We start from the raw sequence: 20,324 nt of genomic DNA, 5'->3' as shown, positions 1-20,324 counted from the left end.
TGAAACATTCAGTTCTTCTGTGATCACAAGAACATGAGAAGAGCCATTCTGGATCAGAACAAGGGTCTATCTACTCTAGGATTCTCTCCCCACAGTGGTCCATCAGCTGTTGACTACGAACTCACAAGCAAGACATGAGTGTCACAGCACCCTCCAGCCCATGTTCCCCAACAACTGGTGTACATAGACATACTGCTTAGGATACTGGAGGTAGGATATAGCCATCTAGGCTAGTAGCCATTCATAGCCTTCTCCTCCAGGAATTTGTCTAGCCCCCTGTTTAAACAGTCCAAATTCATGTCCATCCCTGCATCCTCTGGCAGGGAATTGCATATTTTAACGATGTACTGTTAATTTAACGAGGGCCTGCTCTACATATGAAGAACAACTATACTTGGAGGTTTGACCATTGGAAATTGGGGCATCCCTTCCTTAGAGGACGTGCAAAAAGAAGTTGAGGGAAGTAGAATCACAGAATAGCAGAGTTGGAAGGGGCCTACAAGGCCATCGAGTCCAACCCCCTGCTCAATGCAGGAATCCACCCTAAAGCATCCCTGACAGATGGTTGTCCAGAACACAGTCCCTGTTAGTCATCAGGATGAAATGTTCTCACCTGCTCTTGGTCCCCTGCCTGGCTCAGGAGGAAGCCTTCTGCCAGAGCCACCGCCTGGGAACTGGTCTCCGCTCTACACTCTCTGACCCAGCTTTCCACCTCCGGGGGCAGGACAGCCAGGAACTGCTCCAGGACCACCAGGTCCAGCATCTCAGCTTTCGTGTTCCTTTCTGGCTTCAGCCACTGACGGCAAAGGTGGTGGAGTCGGCTGCAAACCTCTCGGGGCCCCTTGGCCTCCTGGTAGCAGAAGTCCCTGAAGTGCTGGCACTCAGGGTCTGTGCCGGTGTTGCTCCCAGGCTGGTCCTCCTGCACTCTTCCTTCCCAGGGCTCTGCACTGCTCCCTTCCTGGATGTTTCCTGCCTCAGGGCCAGCAAAGCTTTGCTCTTCCATCTTCACTCTCTTCTGTTCCCACCAGGACTCGGAACAGTCTCCTTCCTTGGCTGCCAATTTCTCCTTTGAGGCAGGGACTGCGCTGGAGGAATTAAAACAGACAGTGTGAAGGAGGCACACCAGGGTCCCCCATGAGAAGGTTCCCAACTTCCCTCCTTGGCAAAACCTGGTAACGGAGCCGGATGGCTGCTTGACTGATCATTCTGCTGAAGGATGGCTGAACAACCCCCCCCCCCCGGCAACAAGGCCCATGTGCCTTCCCCAATAATTTGATTCTTGTAAACACCAGCCTGGCAAGGTAGGCCACGGGCCCAAGCTTCAGAGCTGATATTTCGAGGGGGTGTCGAGGAACCCTGGAAAGGTGCGTCTCCTCTAAGTGGGATCGCTGAGTGGTGGTCAAAGACTCTAAGACACAGTGCTCTCTTTTGAGAAAGGACCCAAGGAGGACTCAGAGGACCCAAGGAACTGCCCGCTATTTTCAGGAAAGCCTTAACCTCCTTATAGGGTCAGTCCCCTTCGAAACAAGGCAGAACCGCTCCATACAATCATAAAACAGTAACAGGTAAGCTGCTCAGCCAGTTATAAGCAAGGATTTTACACATGTGCAGAGCGCAATCTTTTCAAGGACAGAAAAACAAGACGTCAATGATTACTGAGAAACTTGCGCCCACCTGTTCATTTCACGGTTAGCTGTAGCAAGCTACGACACCCTCTAACGGTCCTAGTAGGTACACAATCTTGTGTTTCAATACCCTTCACAAGACTTCGTCTCCTGGTCGCAACCTTAATACAATTTCCAGTTACTGCGGAAGCGTAGATACTTTGATTTCTAGAGAACAGGCCCAAAGCAATTACATTCGCACAGGGTGGGCTCAGGGGAAGCCCACATGCCTATTTGATTGAATTCCTTGTCAGGGTGCAGCTAAGAAGAACAGACCCCCCTCCTTGTTCGTAAGAGCCAGCACCTGTCTCAAAGGGGGCTCCGTGACCCCCGTCCCAAAGGAACCAGATTTGTGGTTGAAAATGAAGTTCTGACTCTGCCCCAACGGGAGAGAGAGTGTAACCAGAGCTGAATTAATGGCATTAAAAGTTAATAATGTGTGAACATTTATTTTAAAAGTTAAGCAAGAAAACACTGAATACTTTTCCAGCTTGTTAAACACATGAAATATGCCACTAAGGCAGCCTTAAGAGATGAATGGTTTAGGGTGACCCTATGAAAACGAGGACAGGGCTCCTGTATCTTTAACAGTTGTATTCCTGCATTGAGCAGGGGGTTGGACTTGATGGCCTTTTAGGCCCCTTCCAACTCTATCTTTAACAGTAGTATTGAAAAGGGAATTTCAGCAGCTATCATTTGCATGCATGGATCACCTGGTGAAATTCCCTTTTCTATGCGCTCTCTGCTCCCAGCACTTGAACCCCAAAATTGCACCAGAGTAACAGCAATTTCTCCCCACTCTCAGGATGTGAATATCGGGCTCACTTAATACATCAAAGAGGGACGTACTAAAACCAACAGCAGGCTCCCTTCTTAATCAACAAAAGCGCCGCAGGTTGTATTTCGAAGGCCTCGTGGCCAAAGTGACTTGTTAATTTTACTTATCCACTAGGTTTGAATCAGGGAAAGGAAACAAAACAAAAAAATGCAATGCAAACAGGACATCAGGGCAGCCTTTTGCCCACAGGGGGGACATTCCTCCTCCCCACCTGGGACCTTTCCTTTTGTGTCCCTCCCAGACACCCCCTTTCTCCAGCCTTCCCTTCCGCGATCTCCTAGTTATGGGGAGGGAAGGAGGTGCAAGGCGGGGGGTCTCTTCGAGGGGCCCCAAGTGGGTCAGTCCCCCGGGGACGACTCCCTCTCTCTTCCCAGCCACGCCCTGCCCCAAACCCGCCCTCTTCCGGGGTGGGCTCTTTCCGCCCCCCCGCCCCCCTGGGACCCCCTTGCAATCTGCACTCACCGGCTCCTTTGCAGGGGAAAAGAGGCTGCAGACAGCAGAAACATTTGGCTCGCAGGAGCAGGGGGAGAATCCCAGGCTCCTTTGCAATGGGGGGGGGGGAGGACGTGTGGGGCCGGAAGGGAGGGGCCTCATCCAGCCTAGGCTCTAGGACCCAGCCCCCTCTCCGCCTCTTTAACCCTTTGGTGGAGGCAACACTAGAGAGCCGCAGAGGCTCCTGGCAAAGACACGGACCTGGGAAGGGGGCTTTTCCATTGGGGGGGTCCTACAGCATCACCGCCCCATCTGCTCCTGTGGTTTTTGTGGGATCCACATCCATTTCCCCTTTGAGTGCGTAACGCAGCCTCCGGCATGAGAGTCCTCCGTCCTTATGTTATGTAGAACAGATTTGTCTTAAATGTGTGCTGTAAAATCAGACATGTGACCAAGGCTATGTTCGGGTGGGCACGCCCCCTTGGGGGCCGACTATGTTGTCCTCCTTTTTGGTTTCCAAAATATGATCACCCTATCAGCTGCTAAGTTCAAATTGTCCATTTTTTCCACTGCTGTGTAATTGCTTTTTTATTATCAATATACAAAGGATCTAATGTAAGTTTGAAATGTAAAGATTTATTATTATGCTTACTAATTGCCACTCGCCAGATGATGCTGTATAATTATGATGTTATATACAAATATGGTTTACTCCGGTTTTTCTGATATCATTTAGTGATTCTAGCACTTGGGTACTGTTTAGCACTATCTTATTTTGGTTAAATACATGGCCTGCTTTTCTTGAAACCCTTGTATAACTCTCTCCCTTTATTATTTTTTTATGAATGCTATATGATGGAAGAGGGCCTTTTCAGTGGTGGCCCCCCAATTCTGGAATAATCACCCCGAAGAGGCTCACCTGGCACCAACATTGTTATCTTTTCTGTGCCAGGTTAAGACTTTTTCCTCTTCTCCCAGGCAGTTAACAACATATGCTGAGTTTTTAACTGACCCCAGAATATTTATTTATTTATTTAAAACATTTATATCCCGCCGTATATCAATAAGAACTCAGATAAAAGCTTACAGTATAAAAACAATGAATATACACAGCTAAAAACAAATTAAGCCATAAACCAAGTTAAAACAATATATAATTCAATAGCCTGTTTTTACAAGGAAACTGTTGTTTTTATGCTTCTTATGTTTTTAAATTTTGTATATTTGTTTTTAATGTTTACTGATTTTAAGATTTTTAAACCGCCCAGAGAGCTTCGGCTACGGGGCGGTATATAAATGCAATAAATAAATAAATATAATCCTATAGACGTAATGTATTCCCCCTCCATTTTCACAAAGTATTTTCTGTTCTATTTTGCTAATATTTTGTATTAATAATAATAATAATAATAATAATAATAATAATAATTTTATTTGTTTCCCGCCTCTCCCTCCGGAGCGAGGCGGGGTACAACATAAATGCAAATGCCATAAAATACATACAATTAAAACATTTAAAACTAATACATTATTAAAAGACCTCTTAAAATTCAACTGGGTAGGCCTGCAGGAAGAGATCAGTCTTTAGAGCTTTCTTAAAAGATGCCTTTTAATAATGTGCTGCTTTTAATAATAGTTTTATATGTTTTAATCAATCATATGTATTTTATGGTGTTTGCATTCACGTTGTACCTTGCCTTCGATCCAGAGGGAGAGGCGGTGGGTAACAAATAAATATATTATTAATATTAATATTCACAATAAAAAATGAGGGGGAAAGAAAAAATATATATCTTATTTTGGTTTTTCTAGATGAACCTGATGGGCGTTGCAAGTCACGCTGTGTTTTACTGATAATTGTGATTGTTCCTTTTGTTTGTTTATTACATTTATACACATTCGAAGCTGTCTGGACGGAGATCAAGGGCTGTTCTGTTGTTTTCTTAATGGAATAAATGGTGAAGTTGCAATGAAGGCAACTTAAAGACTTCGGCCTATGCAGCCTTCCAATGGTTAAATGAACCGAGCTCTGCTTTCCAGAGAGGCAGGAAGTTTTAAAAGTGTGGGCTGGGGAGGAAATGGGCCTTGCAGAGGAGGGTGAGCTGATGTTTGCAGAGGACCAGACAAAGAGTTCAAGGTGCAACACTAGGGTGATGGAGGGCAGGGAAGACCCCCCCCCTCTTTAACCCCCTTCTGGGGCTCAATGGTTTGGGGGCTGAAACAGCTACCTGGTTTTCATTGCATGCTCTTCCTGAAGCACCCCACCAACCCCTAGAGATCAACCCGGTCTGCAGAGGATCTAGGGGTCTGTGGCAGAGGTGGGGAGAGAAAGACCCTGGCTTCCAGTGGTGGCTGGTGGCTCCGATTTCAATGCGGCACAGAATCCGCTCCGGGGTTCAAACAGAACCAGGCAGGACCCTAAAGGAGCTCTCGAAGGTGCTGAGCTGGGTCCCAAAATGGACTCAGCACCTTGAAGAGCTTCCTTTAAGGTTCCGCCTGGTGGTGACTGAAACCCATTGAAATCGGAGCCACCAGCCACTACTGGAGGCACTCCGGACTCCTCCCAATCTTAGGGGAGGCGGGTGGCTGAGATGTCATTGGGGCTGTGAAACCGCTCTGGGTTTCGGTCAGAACCAATCAGAACGCTAGGGGTGCTCAGTCCATTTGGGGAATTATTATTATTATTATTGTTGTTATTATTGCATTTATATGCCTCTTTTTCTCCTCCAAGGAACCCAAAGCGGCGTACATAACCCTCCTCCTCTCCATTTTTATCCTCACAACAACAACCCTGTGAGGTAGGTCGGGCTGAGAGTCTGTGACTGGCCCAGAGTCACCCAGTGGGTTTCCATAGCCGAGGGGGGGACTAGAACCCAGATCTCCAGGCTCCCAGTCCGACACTTCAGCCACTACGCCACACTGGCTGGTGATTGGGTTCGGCACTCCTTTTAGAGTTCTGGCGGAAACCCGGACTGGATTCGCCGCCCCGCTGACATTGGAGCTGACTTCCTTAGCGGAGGGGGTGAAGAGGGGAGGAGAACGCGCATTGCTCCCAAAACAACCACCACCAGGGAGCGGGACCCCTTTCCGCACCGCTGCTTGATTTTATCCTGGTTGCGTTTTTATATTGTATTTTCCATTACGCTTATATACTGTTTGTTTTATACTTTCAATGGTTTTTATGGTTTTGATTTTTGTAAACCGCCCATAGAATAGCAGAGTTGGAAAGGGGCCTAGAAGGCCATTGAGTCCAATCCCCTGCTCAATGCAGGAATCCGCCCTAAAGCATCCCTGACAGATGTTTGTCCAGCTGCCTCTTGAAGTCCTCTAGGGTGGGAGAGCCCACAACCTCCCTAGGTCACTGGTTCCATTGTCTGAAAAGCATAGAAAAGTAGAGTTGGAAGGGGCCTACAAGGCCATCAAGTCCAACCCCCTGCTCAATGCAGGAATCCACCCTAAAGCATCCCTGACAGATGGTTGTCCAGCTGCCTCTTGAATGCCTCTAGGGTGGGAGAGCCCACAACCTCCCTAGGTCACTGGTTCCATTGTCTGAGAAGCATAGAATAGTAGAGTTGGAAGGGGCCTACAAGGCCATCGAGTCCAACCCCCTGCTCAATGCAGGAATCCACCCTAAAGCATCCCTGACAGATGTTTGTCCTGCTGCCTCTTGAAGGCCTCTAGGGTGGGAGAGCCCACAACCTCCCTAGGTCACTGATTCCATTGTCTGAGAAGCATAGAATAGTAGAGTTGGAAGGGGCCTACAAGGCCATCAAGTCCAACCCCCTGCTCAATGCAGGAATCCCCCCTAAAGCATCCCTGTAAGATGGTTGTCCAGCTGCCTCTTGAATGCCTCTAGGGTGGGAGAGCCCACAACCTCCCTAGGTCACTGATTCCATTGTCTGAGAAGCATAGAATAGTAGAGTTGGAAGGGGCCTACAAGGCCATCAAGTCCAACCCCCTGCTCAATGCAGGAATCCACCCGAAAGCATCCCTGACAGAGGGTTGTCCAGCTGCCTCTTGAAGGCCTCTAGGGTGGGAGAGCCCACAGCCTCCCTAGGTCACTGATTCCATTGTCGTACTGCTCTGTCAGAGAGCTTCGGCTATGGGGCGGTATAAATATGCAATCAATCAATCAAGAATCCACACTGACGCTGCTGCAAAGCCCCCCCCCCTCAATTCTCTCCTTTGCACAATTTTCCTCCGCCCCCCCTCGAAGCCCTACATTATATGCTTTTAGACAGGATAGTAAAGACCTTTTGATTTCCCCCAGCATTTTAACAGTCTATAAATAAATTTTAACTTGGTGTTTGTAATTTTGCATTGCTGCTGTTTTTACCTGGTTGAGCTTTTATATTGCATTTTACATTATGGTTTTTTACTGTTGTTTTATACTTTGAATGTTTTTAATTTTTGTGAACCTGCCCAGAGAGCTCCGGCTATTGGGCGGTATAGAAATGTAATTAATAAATATAAATAAATAAATAAATAAATAAATAAATAAATAAATAAAATAGCCTTGCTGGGGGTGGGAGGGTGTTGGTGTGCCCTTTTTGTTCCTTGTGAGTGAGAGACTAAAAGCTCTGGGGCTTGCAAAATCACTTGGAAGGAGGGAACAAACTCGACTACAGCTTGTTCAGATTTATGCAGAAGGCTTGTGTACCGATGAAAAATAAAGGTGACGTGATACAGCTCCTGACGAAGGCTTTTGTGAAGCCGAGACGTTGAGCGCTTTATAACCTTCATGGCAAGTTTTAAACGAAAAAGATTGATTATTATTATTTTCATCTTTGGATCACGATAAGCAATTGCTTTTGCAAGCACCAGAGCTTTTAGTCTCTGGTGCTATATAAATAAATAATAATAATAATAATAATAATAATAATCACTCACACGGATCTTGGTGGAGCTGTTTTCCCCTTGTTTTTCTCAACTCAGTGCTATTTTTGTTCTCCAGAATTGTAGCAAAGCTGCCTTCGGATGCTTTTAATCCAAAAAAAGCTTGGTTATATTTATTTATTTATTTATTATTTTAGTTGTTACATTTTATATCCTCCTTTTTTCCCTCCTTAAGGAACCCACGGTGGCATACGTAATCCTCCTCCTCTCCGCTTTATTCTCACAACAACGACCCTGCGAGGTAGGTCGGGCTGAGAATCTGTGCCAGGCCCAGAGTCACCCAAGTGGGTTTCCGTGGCCAAGCGGGGACTAGAACTCGGATCTCCCGACTCCCAGTCCAACGCTCTTAACCACTACACCACACCGGCTAGTTTTCCTGAAGCGAGGTGGGAGGGAGGTTGAAACAGACCAGGCTGTTCTATGCCTTCTGAAGTTAAAGCTTCAAGGCAGGGGGTGAAGAAATAGAAATGAAAAATCCTCAGCCGGACTTGCTGCCACTTCTGAAGGGGAAGGAGATTATCGAAGCATCCTCCTGAGAGTTTAGCTGGACAATCTGCTGTTGGAAGGGAGGGAGATAAAAGTCCTCAAATGAAACTCGTTTCTTTTGCAGGACGGGCAGCTCAGGCTTACTGATCCAGCAGTTTTGTCTCAGCTGGAGAGAAGACCTTTGTAGGAATTTCTCATATGGTACCTTAGCCATCCCAACATGAACCTCCCCGGACACTACGCTCAACATCTAAGGTCCTCCTCCGAGTGCCTACTCCGAGGGAAGCTCAGAGGATGGCAACAAGGGAGAGGGCCTTTTCGGTGGTGGCCCCCTGACTGTAGAATGATCTCCCCAATGAGGCTTGCCTGGCACCAACACTGTTATCTTTCAGGCACCAGGTCAAGACGTCTCTTCTCCCAGGCATTTAATAGCATTTAACAACATATGCTAAGTTTTTTTTTTAATGGTCCCCAGAACTGTTGTTGTTTAAATGGATACTGTTGTTTTATACTGTTGTTTTTATATTTTTGATGGTTTTAAATTTTGTATATTTTTTTTATTTTCACTGTTTTTAACTTTTGTAAACTGCCCAGAAAGCTTCAGCTATGGGGGCGGTATATAAATTAAATAATTAAATAAAAATACATAAATATACTCACTACTACAACAACAATTATTATTATTATTATTTATTGCATTTTTATACCGCCCCATAGCCGAAGCTCTCTGGGCGGTTCACAAAAATTAAAACCGCAATAAAACAATCAACAGGTTAAAAGCACAATTACGAAATACAGTATAAAAAGCGCAACCAGGATAAAACCACACAGCAAAATTGATATAAGATTAAAATACAGAGTTAAAACAGTAAAATTTAAATTTAAGTTAAAATTAAGTGTTAAAATACTGAGTGAATAAAAAGGTCTTCAGCTGGCGACGAAAGGAGTACAGTGTAGGCGCCAGGTGGACCTCTCTGGGGAGCTCGTTCCACAACCGGGGTGCCACAGCGGAGAAAGCCCTGCTCCTAGTAGCCACCTGCCTCACTTCCTTTGGCAGGGGCTCACGGAGAAGGGCCCCTGTAGATGATCTTAAGGTACGGGCAGGTACATATGGGAGGAGGCGTTCCTTCAAATAACCTGGCCCCAAACCGTTTAGGGCTTTAAATGTCAATACCAGCACTTTGAATCGGGCCCGGACCTGGACAGGCAGCCAATGAAGTTGTAAAAGGACTGGCGTAATGTGTGAGATAAAAACACGTTAAAACAATACACAAAGATTAAAAGCTATAAAAAACTTACAATATATACATACATTTAAAACCACTGTAACAACTTTTTTAAAACAATGTGCCTCAAAAAAACAGACCTAGGCTAATTACACATTGCCACATGCCTGGGAGAAGAGAAAAGTCTTGACCTGGTGCTGAAAAGATAACAATGTGGGCGCCAGGCAGGCCTTGTCAGGGAGATTGTTCCACAATTGGGGGGCCACCACAGAAAAGGCCCTCTCCCTTGTTGCCGTCCTCCGAGCTTCCCTCGGGGTAGGCACTCGGAGGGGGACCTTAGATGTAACAATGTCAGTGCCAGGCGAGCCTCATCGGGGAGATCATAATTGGGGGGCCACCACTGTAAAGGCCCTCTTTCTTGTTGCCATCCTCTGAGTTTCCCTCAGAGTAGGCACCTGGAGGAGGACCTTGGATGTTGGGTGCAGTGTACGGGTAGGTTCATGTCGGGAGAGGCGTTCCGTCAGGTATTGTGGTCCCCAAGCCATGTCAGGTGGGCCAGAAGGAGAACCTATGTGATGTCCTGAAGTGTTCCGCATAAAATTTATTTATTTATTTATTTATTACATTTTTATACCGCCCAATAGCCGAAGCTCTCTGGGTGGTTCACAAAAATTAAAACCATGAAGAGCATAGTAAAACAAACAAAAATCTAAAAAAAATATGCCAGGAACTACTGGTACATCTCCGGGAGATTTGATGTAGATCAGTAAGGGTTTCTGGAGCCCAACTATTTAACGATGCCAACCACAAAATGATGGCCCCATTCTTTCCCACCAGATGCATTTTGATGAAAAGAGGAAAACAGTAGTGGAAGGTTTCCCGGAACGGACTTTTGTGTGGAAAAACTGATCTCAGCTCGGTTTTGGCACACAAAACAAATTCCTGGAGTCAAAACTCTTTAATTCTCAGCGTCTTATCTTTTGCGCCAGCCTCCGGTGGGTGGATGTGCAGATTGTAATCAAAAATGAAGGCGGTCCTGCTGAGGATGTTGGCAAATACTTTAAGAACCCAAGAGATGGTTTTTAGTCTTTCAGCTCTGTTGTTCTGAATCCGTTACTGTATTTTAAATCTCTGCATCACTGCTAGGTTTTATTTTGGGTTGAACTTCATACTGTAATTCATTATGTTTTTGTGGTTTTAATTGGTTTTAATTTAATTGGTTTTAATTTAATAGCTTCGGCTATAGAAATATATTAAATAAATGAATGAATCATAGAATGATAGAATAGTAGAGTTGGGAGGGGCCTACAAGGCCATGGAGTCCAACCCCCTGCTCAATGCTCAGCTTGTCTGGATCCTTCTTGAAGGCTATGAATAGCTACTAGTACTGATGGCATTGTGCTACCTCCAACATCTGTGGCAGTAAGCCTATATACACTAGTTGCAGGGGAACATGGGTAGGAGAGTGGGCCACAATGTAAACACAGTGCTGGACTAGATGGACCTTTGGTCTGATTCAGCATGGCTGTTCTTATGCTCTTATTAACCAAAAAGTTCTTTATTGTGTCTTAGCAAATCACCAAATAAAACACAGGATAAAACACTTTACAATTTAAAATTGCACCAACAATCCATTAAGAGTTGAATATGATACAGCTTTCATGACAAAGTAATTATTTGCATGATAATTACAGTTTGTCATCTTGCACTTCCATTACACATTTATGGCTTACGATCATAATTTTCTAAATCTCAATCCAGTGCACCAAGTTCTAGGACAGCCTTCCTCAACCTGGGGCACTCCAGATGTGTTGGACTACAACTCCCAGAATGCCCCAGCCAGGCTGGGGCATTCTGGGAGATGCAGTCCAACACATCTGGAGCGCCCCAGGTTGAGGAAGGCTGTTCTAGGAGATAAATATAGGCCCCTCCCCTCCTGCCTTTGGCCCCACCCACCACTGGAAAGTGGTCCCTGATCTTGCCTCGCCCTTCTCTTGGCTTTTGGGAGGGGTCCATAACAATTTCTTTCTCCTCATTTTCCCCTCTCAATTCTTTTCTCCTCATATCTGTTCCTTATGGCTCGTTCCAATCTCGTCTCTCCTAACTTAGTTCCTATTCGGTGCCTCCCCTCTTCTCAGCTGCCTTTTTCGTGTTCCTTATGGAACTGTCGCTCTGTTGCTTCTAAGGCCCCTGTCATTCAGGACTTGTTTATCTCTAGGTCTCTCCACCTCCTTGCTCTTACTGAAACCTGGCTTCCTGCCCATGATACTGCCATCTCTGCTGCCCTCTCTCTTGGAGGACTCTCTTTCTCTCACACTAGTTGCCCAGAGGGTCGGGGTGGTGGTGTGGGTCTTTTATTATCTAGTTTGTGCCAGTTCCAGCCTCTTTCCATTCCACCTTCACATTGTTTTTCCTCCTTTGAGGTACATGTGGTGAGGCTCTTCTCTCCATTGCAACTGCGGATTGCAGTTCTGTACCGCCCCCCAGGCTCATCCTCAAAATTTATCACTGATTTTGATTCATGGCTGTCCTTTTTCCTCTCTGATAACTGTCCTACTCTTATCTTGGGTGATTTCAATATTCATGTGGATGACCCTCAAGACGCTGCAGCTCTACGATTTCGCTCCTTATCTTCCTCTTATGATCTTAAGCTTTGGTTTGATGCCCCCACACATTCCCTTGGACACTGTTTGGATCTTGTTCTCACTCGGAATTGCTCTGTGTTGGACTTTTCTACTGCTGACTTTCCGTTGTCAGATCATCATCTAGTTTCTTTCACGATTACTCATAATCCTCCTCCTTCACATCCTGTTTCTCACTCTTGTCGTGACTTGCAATCTATCAATTACGAGGCTTTTTCTCAATCTCTAGCCTCCTCTCTTCCTTCTGTCGTTTCGGCTGTCTCCTTGGACTCAGCTGTCTCCTTCTTTAATTCCTCCTTATCTTCAACTCTTGATAATCTTGCTCCATCTACAACTCGGATAGTTCGTCCCTCTCAACCCCAACCGTGGCTCACCTTTTCATCCGCTACCTTCGCTCTTGTTCCCGGGCTGCTGAACGCCTTTGGTGTAGGACCAGGGACTGGGCGGACTTTGTCCATTACAAATTTGTACTCTCCTCTTTCTCTTCTGCCATTTCATTGGCCAAAAACCAGTATTACTCTATGTTGATCCAGTCAAATGCTATGCATCCTCAGCGGCTCTTTGCGTCCTTCAATTCTCTTCTGAAGCCTAATCCACCATCTCTCCCCGCCTCTCTGTCTGCTAATAGCTTTGCCTCTTTTTTCAGTACTAAAATCCAAACTATTCGCTCTGATCTGGCCAGCTCTGCTTCTCTTCCAGTTCCTGTTCCTCATCTGTCGGTTCCTCCTGCAAATTTCTCTACATTTCCTTCGGTCTCAGCTGATGAACTTTCCACAATACTGCGCTCTTTGACGCCTTCCACTTGTTCTCGTGATCCGATTCCTTCTCGCGTCTTTATTAATCTTATCCCTGCTATCCTCCCTTCCTTGCTTCATATTATTAATTCTTCTTTGTCCTCTGGTTCATTTCCTTCTGCTTTTAAACACGCTACAGTCTCTCCGATTCTCAAGAAACCTACTCTTGATAGGCTATCTCTGTCTAACTACCGACCTGTCTCTTTGTTGCCTTTTGTTTCAAAGATCCTGGAGCGTGTGGTCTACTCTTGTTGTCTTGATTTTCTTTCTAGTAACTCTGCTCTGGATCCTTTTAAATCTGGATTCCGTCCTTTGCATTCCACTGAAACAGCCCTTACTAAGATTACCAATGATCTTCTTATTGCCAAGTCTAAAGGCCTTTATTCCGTTCTTATTCTCCTTGATCTAACTGCAGCCTTTGACACGGTTGATCACAATCTTCTTTTAGATTCCCTTCATGACCTTGGATTTTGTGGCTCTGTCTATAACTGGTTTGCCTCCTATCTAGCGGGTCGCTCTTTCAGCGTGTTGGCTAACGGCAGCTCGTCTTCTTTTCCCCTTTCAGTAGGGGTTCCGCAATGCTTGGTGCTTGGTCCATTGTTGTTTTCTTTATACATGTTGCCCTTGGGTAATCTTATTCAATCTCATGGCCTCCAATATCATCTGTATGCCGATGATACACAATTATATCTTTCATCTCTGGATCTTTCTCCTGATGTTCACGATCGTATCTTGGCATGTCTTTCAGATATCTCAGCTTGGTTGCTTCATCGTCATTTGAAACTTAATATGGCAAAGACTGAATTGCTTGTTTTTCCTCCTAAACCTTCTCCTCATCTCTCATTCTCTCTTACTGTCAATAATGTTACACTTACTCCAGTCAAGGAAGCTCGTAGTCTTGGCTTTATATTTGATTCCTCACTCTCCTTTATTCCTCATATTGAGGCAGTAGCTAAATCCTGTCGTTTTTTCCTGTATAATATTGCCAGGATTCGATCATTTTTGTCTGTCTCTTCTGCCAAGACGCTTGTTCATGCACTGGTTATTTCTCGGTTGGACTACTGCAACCTTCTTCTCTCTGGCCTTCCTTCTTCTCACAGCAGTCCGTTGGTTTCTGTTCACCACTCTGCTGCTAAGATCATCTTCTTGGCTCGCCACTCTGACCATGTTACTCCACTTCTGAAATCTCTTCATTGGCTTCCAATTCATTTCAGAATCCAATATAAACTTCTCCTGTTGACCTACAAAGCTTTTCACTGTCTAGCTCCTTCCTATCTTTCCTCTCTCATCTCACACTATTGCCCCGCTCGTGCTCTTCGCTCCTCTGATGTCATGTTTCTCACCTGCCCAAGGGTCTCTCCTTCCCTTGCTCGGCTTCGTCCATTTTCTTCGGCTGCCCCTTACGCCTGGAACGCTCTTCCAGAACATTTGAGAACTACAAGTTCAATCGCAGCTTTTAAAGCTCAGCTAAAAACTTTTCTTTTTCCTAAAGCTTTTAAAACTTGAATTGTTCTGACTTTTATACTGCCTGTTTGGTGCATTCTCTTACCCTCCTTATTGCTTTGTTATGATTTTATTAGAATGTAAGCCTATGCGGCAGGGTCTTGCTCTTTATTGTTTTACTCTGTACAGCACCATGTACATTAATGCTGCTATATAAATAAATAAATAATAATAATAATAATAATAATAATAATAATGGGTGGATTTAGGGTGCATGGATATTGTGTACTCCAAAGTAACCAGCCTGTTTGTTTGCTCAAAAGCCATGCCCAGACCAGACCTCATCTCCCAGCTGGAAGAAGAAGAAGATCCAATTGTCCGAAGCATTGAGGAAGGCGAGCCAGCAGGTACTTGCTTAGATGTGTGGTGGGGCTGTTATTTACCTGGAAATTGAGGGTCCGTTCAGAACACATCTTAAACCATGGCTTTAACCATGGTGGTTAAGCCTGAAAGTTGGGCTGTGTTCAGAAGACACCTTAAACCATGGCTTTAACCCCAGTGAATAAGGCTTTTTGCTTTATTCACCATGGTTAAAGCCGTGGTTTAAACTGTCTTCTGAGCACGGCCTGGTTTTCTGGCTTAACCACTATGGTTAAAGCCATGGCTTAAGGTGTCTTCTGAACACGGCCCGGCTTTCTGGCTTAACCACCATGGTTAATGCCATGGCTTAAGGAGTCTTCTGAACACGGCCTGGCTTTCTAGCTTAACCACCATGGTTAAAGCCATGGCTTAAGGTGTCTTCTGAACACAGCCTGGCTTTCAGGCTTAACCACCGTGGTTAAAGCCATGGCTTAAGGTGTCTTCTGAACACGGCCTGGCTTTCTGGCTTAACCACCATGGTTAAAGCCATGGCTTAAGGTGTCTTCTGAACACAGCCTGGCTTTCTGGCTTAACCACCATTGTTAAAGCCATGGTTTAAGGTGTCTTCTGAATGAGGCCTGAGAGGGTTCTTTGGTTAATTTTTCCATTTATGTTTATTCTCACGGAGGAGAGAATAACCCATCAGGTTATGAATTCTCTTGGTGGCTTCACCCTCTCTCCTCATGTCTGCTTCACCCTTAACTTCCTCTCCCTCCCCAGACTTCCTTTTCTTCATATGAGCTGAATTCATAGCATCACAGAATAGTAGAGTTGGAAGGAGCCTCTAAGGCCAATCCCCTGCTCAACACAGGAATCTACCTCATTCTAAATACAAAGTTCCCCATTCAATATTGAATTTGCTACTAAGAAGCTCCTGCATTCTAAAATCAGCATGTATTTATACCATTTTTGTGTAGAAGTGACTTCATAGCTAATATTATCTACTGTCCCATAAATGAGGGCTCGCAGTCTTAATTACTTTATTGTTATTAAACTTCCTTTAAAAATTGGAACATATATAAAAGGACTGCATGTATACCTTTCAGGTTAGATAAGATCACCTTTGAATGATACTTTTGAGAAGTTAACTCCCTTAATCAAAATTTGCTAATTAAACCCCAGTGTACAAATTTTCTAGACATCTGTACGTCAAGCTTTTTTGATGGTTATATCTTACACAATTTTTTTTGCTCATAAATCGATAAGCGAAAACTTTCAGTACAACTTTGACCTGGAATAATGCCATCTCATGGCTGTGCATCACTCAAATAACTTTTTGGCCCAAGTGAGAAGGCTTTAAATATTTGAATAGAATAGAATAGAATAGAATATTTATTTCTTACTCGCCTCTCCCTCTGGATTGAGGCGGGAAACAACATTAAATACAAAATCACCATAAAACACATAAAACTGATTAAAAACATATAAAACTTAGGGCTGTACATGCCCCCCCCCATCTGCTTTGGAGCCCTATCCAGACCTCCTGAATTGGGCCCAATCCACCTCAGACTGAACCAGACCTCCCCTGATCCGCCTCGGACCGAATCCGTGGCGAGATATGGAAATCCAGTTTTTTTCCAATAGACTTGCATTGGAAAAGAAAAATGCCGATAACTTTTTTATTTTTCAAGATACACACATGTAATTGGTACCATGATAACTTCTAAACAGATCCTTAGTCACGCCAGTTTTGAAGCAAATTGGATCATTCCCTGAGTTTTAGGGGATTTTTAAAGTTTCCACCCATTTACAAAACTGCAATTATCTCCGTCATTTTTCAAGATACACACATGTAACGGGACACCATGATAACTTCCACACAGGGCCTTATGCATGCCGACTTTGAAGCAAATTGGATCATCCCCTGATTTTTAGGAAATTTTAAAATATTTAACCCTCAACCATTCCCCCGATTTACAAAAATGTATTCATCTCCATCGTTTTTCAAGATACACACATGTAACTGGGCACCATGGTAGCTTCTAAATAGATCCTTAGTCATGCTATTTTGAAGCAAATTGGATCATCCCCTGATTTTTAGGGAATTTTTTAAAGATTACAGCACTACCCCATTTACAAAACTTCATTCATCTCTGTCATTTTTACAGTTAAAGACATGTAACTGGGCACCATGATAGCTTCCACACAGGACCTTATGCATGTCCGGGAATGGATTTTTACTGTCCACAGTTTTAAGTTCACCTTCCTGATGCAAGGATTGCAAGTTGTTTCATCAGCCACTTTAAATGTCAGAGGTTAATCTGACGGGTGTGGTGTGATTGATAGTGCAATGTGTTAATTGTTAGAGGGAGATAATGTTTTGTATAAAAGTCTTCTGTGTCAAACATGTAATCTCTCTCCTGTGTGATATGAAGTCTGTTACATGTGAGTATTATTATTATTATTATTATTTATTTATTTATTTATTTATTTATATAGCACCATCAATGTACCAAATGTTATGCTGTACAAATCTGATCTTCTAAGCCTTATACCTCAGTAAACCGTTACTGAAGAAATTACTGTCTGCTGTGTGTTATCTCTGTGGCTTATTTTGCTTCTCTGAATCCCCCTGGCTGCTGCGTACTCTGCACTCTCTCCACCCGGAGAGAAAATTCTTTCCACATCCAACAGTGCAAGCCAACTTTGAAGCAAATCGGATCATGCCCTGCTTTTTAGCGACCACAATATCCCTCAGAAATAAAATGTGTATTGGAAGGAGCGAAAGTGCATCTGAGGACAACATTAGCACTGTGGTCCCTTTGAAGTTCCCTTAGCAATTTTGCCATACCTGGGATTGTGGGGGGAGGGTTTGGGCATGGTTTTTTTTAAAAAAATTCCTTTTTCGCCGTGCTCCTCTTTAAAAAAAAAGTGGTTGCAATGTCCCTCTTCCCTTCCGGGATGTCACGCGGCTGTCTAAATGCTGCAGGAGGATCACGGAAGTAGATAAGTCTGCCATCCTCCCTCCTGTTACACCCTTAGGTGTAGACATGCCCCTTGTTTTCTAGCTCATAACATTTAATGGGATATTCTTTTTCTTACTCTTTTCCAAAGCAGATGGTGGGCAGGAGAGTGAGAAGTCTAAGGAGCTCCCTCTGGTGTCATGGGAAACAAACCACCATGAAGTTGGAGCAGATACCTTTGGGAAACAAAGGAAACCGGAAGGGCACAAGGGTAATGAACCAAAGAATGACATCCATGAACGCCAAATCCCAGATGAAGTGAACAAACGAAAGCGAAAAGGAAAATGTCCAGGGTCGTGCGTGGAGTGTGGAAAGAACTCCAGGGATACTAGAAGTCTTACTGCACATGAAAGAAGCCACAGAGAGTCGACAGTGAGTATAGAATGTGGAAACAGTTTCATCAGTCAGGGAACACTGATAGCATATCAAAGAACCCATAGCCCGGAGAAACCATATAAATGCATAATGTGTGAAAAGAGCTTCAGGAATAGCGGAGGTCTTACTAAACATCTAAGAACACACACAGGAGAGAAGCCATATAAATGTATGGAGTGTGGGAAGAGCTTCAGTCAGAACAATAATCTTACTTTACATCAAAGAACCCACAGAGGGGAGAAACCATATGAATGTATTGACTGTGGAAGGAGATTTAGCCAGAATCAACAGCTTTCTTCACATCGAAGAACCCACACAGGGGAGAAACCCTATACATGTATGGAGTGTGGAAAAAGCTTTAGTCTGAATAGTAGTCTTACTTCACATCAGAGAACTCACACTGGGGAGAAGCCATATAAGTGCATGGAGTGTGGAAAGAGCTTCAGTCGAAGTGATACCCTTAGTTTACATCAAAGAACTCACACTGGGGAGAAACCATATAAATGCATAGAGTGTGGAAAGAGCTTCAGGAATAGTGGAGATCGTACTAAACATCTAAGAACTCACTCACAGGACAAGCCATATGAATGCACGAAGTGTGGAAAGAGCTTCAGTCAGCGTGGACAACTTACTTCACATCACAGAACACACAATGGGGAGAAACCGTATAAATGCATTGAGTGTGGAAAGAACTTCAATCAGCGTGGACACCTCACCTCACATCAAATAACTCATACCGGTGAGAAGCCATGTAAATGCATGAAATGTGGAAAGAGCTTCAGTCGAAGCAATAGTCTTATTTTACATGAAAGAACACACACAGGGGAGAAACCATATAAATGCATGGAGTGTGGAAAGGGCTTTAGTCGGAATGACAGTCTTACTTTGCATGAAAGAACTCACACAGGGAAGAAACCATATAAATGCATGGAATGTGGAAAGAGCTTCAGTGTGAGCAGTAGCCTTCTGTCACATCAAAGAATCCACACAAGGGAGAAACCATATAAATGCAGAGACTGTGGGAAGAGCTTCAGTGGGAGCGGAGGTCTTAATTTACATCAAAAAACTCACACGTAAGGAGAAACATGATAATATTAATGGAGTTTGGGCAGATTTTCAGTCAGATAAGTGTTTTTGCTGTACAAGAAAGGACCAATACAGTAGAGAAATAATTTAAAACCATACAGAGTGGAAGAAGCTACAGGGATAGAATCACAGAATCATAGAATAGCAGAGTTGGAAGGGGCCTACAAGGCCATCGAGTCCAACCCCCTGCTCAATGCAGGAATCCACCCTAAAGCATCCCTGACAGATGGTTGCCCAGCTGCCTCTTGAAGGCTCTAGTGTGGGAGAGCCCACAGCCTCCCTAGGTAACTGATTCCATTGTCGTACTGCTCTAACAGTCAGGAAGTTTTTCCTGATGTCCAGCTGGAATCTGGCTTCCTTTAACTTGAGCCCGTTATTCCGTTTCCTGCACTCTGGGAGGATCGAGAAGAGATCCTGGCTCTCCTCTGTGTGACAACCTTTTAAGTCTTTGAAGAGTGCTATCCTGTCTCCCCTCAATCTTCTCTTCTCCAGGCTAAACAGGCCCAGTTCTTTCAGTCTCTCTTCATAGGGCTTTGTTTCCAGACCCCTGATCACCCTGGTTGCCCTCCTCTGTACATGCTCCAGCTTGTCTGCATCCTTCTTGAATTGTGGAGCCCAGAACTGGACGCAATACTCTAGATGAGGCCTAACCAGGGCCGAATAGAGAGGAACCAGTACCTCCCGTGATTTGGAAGCTCTACTTCTATTAATGCAGACCAAAATAGCGTTTGCCTTTCTTGCAGCCATATCGCACTGTTGGCTCATATTCGGCTTGCGATCTACAACAATTCCAAGATCCTTCTCGTTTCTACACGGGAAAGAATCCACACAATGAGCAAACCATATGTTTTTTTAGAAAACACAGTGCAGAGAGTATTAAATAATTCACATAGGGGGGAAACACGTAATTGCATAGAGTGTAGAAGAGGATTCAGTCAACACACAAACATCAGAGAACCTAAACAGAAGAGAAATGATTTAAATGCTTGGAGTTCTTACTAAGCATCAGAGACCTCACAAGACGGCAAGTCAATACAAATGTCCCTCCTATGGCTGAAA

General features: G+C 44.4%; 3 protein-coding genes across 6 annotated transcripts in view; 2 read left to right on the top strand and 1 right to left on the bottom strand.

Annotated features, from left to right (window-relative positions):
• Positions 1 to 20,324, top strand: part of LOC134396281 (zinc finger protein 420-like) — a 918,719-nt gene that overhangs the window by 326,231 nt on the left and 572,164 nt on the right. The gene's annotated exons all lie outside the window — the stretch shown is intronic.
• LOC134396311 (zinc finger protein 345-like) overlaps positions 1 to 20,324 on the bottom strand; it is a 190,452-nt gene that overhangs the window by 13,188 nt on the left and 156,940 nt on the right. The gene's annotated exons all lie outside the window — the stretch shown is intronic.
• Positions 5,007 to 19,521, top strand: LOC134396402 (zinc finger protein OZF-like). 4 transcript variants are annotated; one of them, XM_063122890.1, is made up of 5 exons: positions 5,007 to 5,071; positions 8,006 to 8,071; positions 14,745 to 14,828; positions 17,896 to 18,176; positions 18,753 to 19,521. In XM_063122890.1, the coding sequence occupies exons 3-5, from the start codon at positions 14,747 to 14,749 to the stop codon at positions 19,254 to 19,256; spliced, it is 867 nt and encodes a 288-aa protein (XP_062978960.1). In that variant the 5' UTR covers positions 5,007 to 5,071; positions 8,006 to 8,071; positions 14,745 to 14,746; the 3' UTR covers positions 19,257 to 19,521. The 4 variants fall into 4 exon arrangements, with proteins under 4 accessions (XP_062978960.1, XP_062978959.1, XP_062978957.1 ...); XM_063122889.1 differs by having other exon boundaries at positions 17,899 to 19,521; XM_063122887.1 differs by having other exon boundaries at positions 17,896 to 19,521.

The sequence above is a fragment of the Elgaria multicarinata genome, chromosome 3 (assembly GCF_023053635.1).
Source record: "Elgaria multicarinata webbii isolate HBS135686 ecotype San Diego chromosome 3, rElgMul1.1.pri, whole genome shotgun sequence".
Taxonomy (NCBI): Eukaryota; Metazoa; Chordata; class Lepidosauria; order Squamata; family Anguidae; genus Elgaria; species Elgaria multicarinata.
Note: the sequence above shows the minus strand (reverse complement) of the source record. Positions and strands in the feature narration are given on the sequence as shown.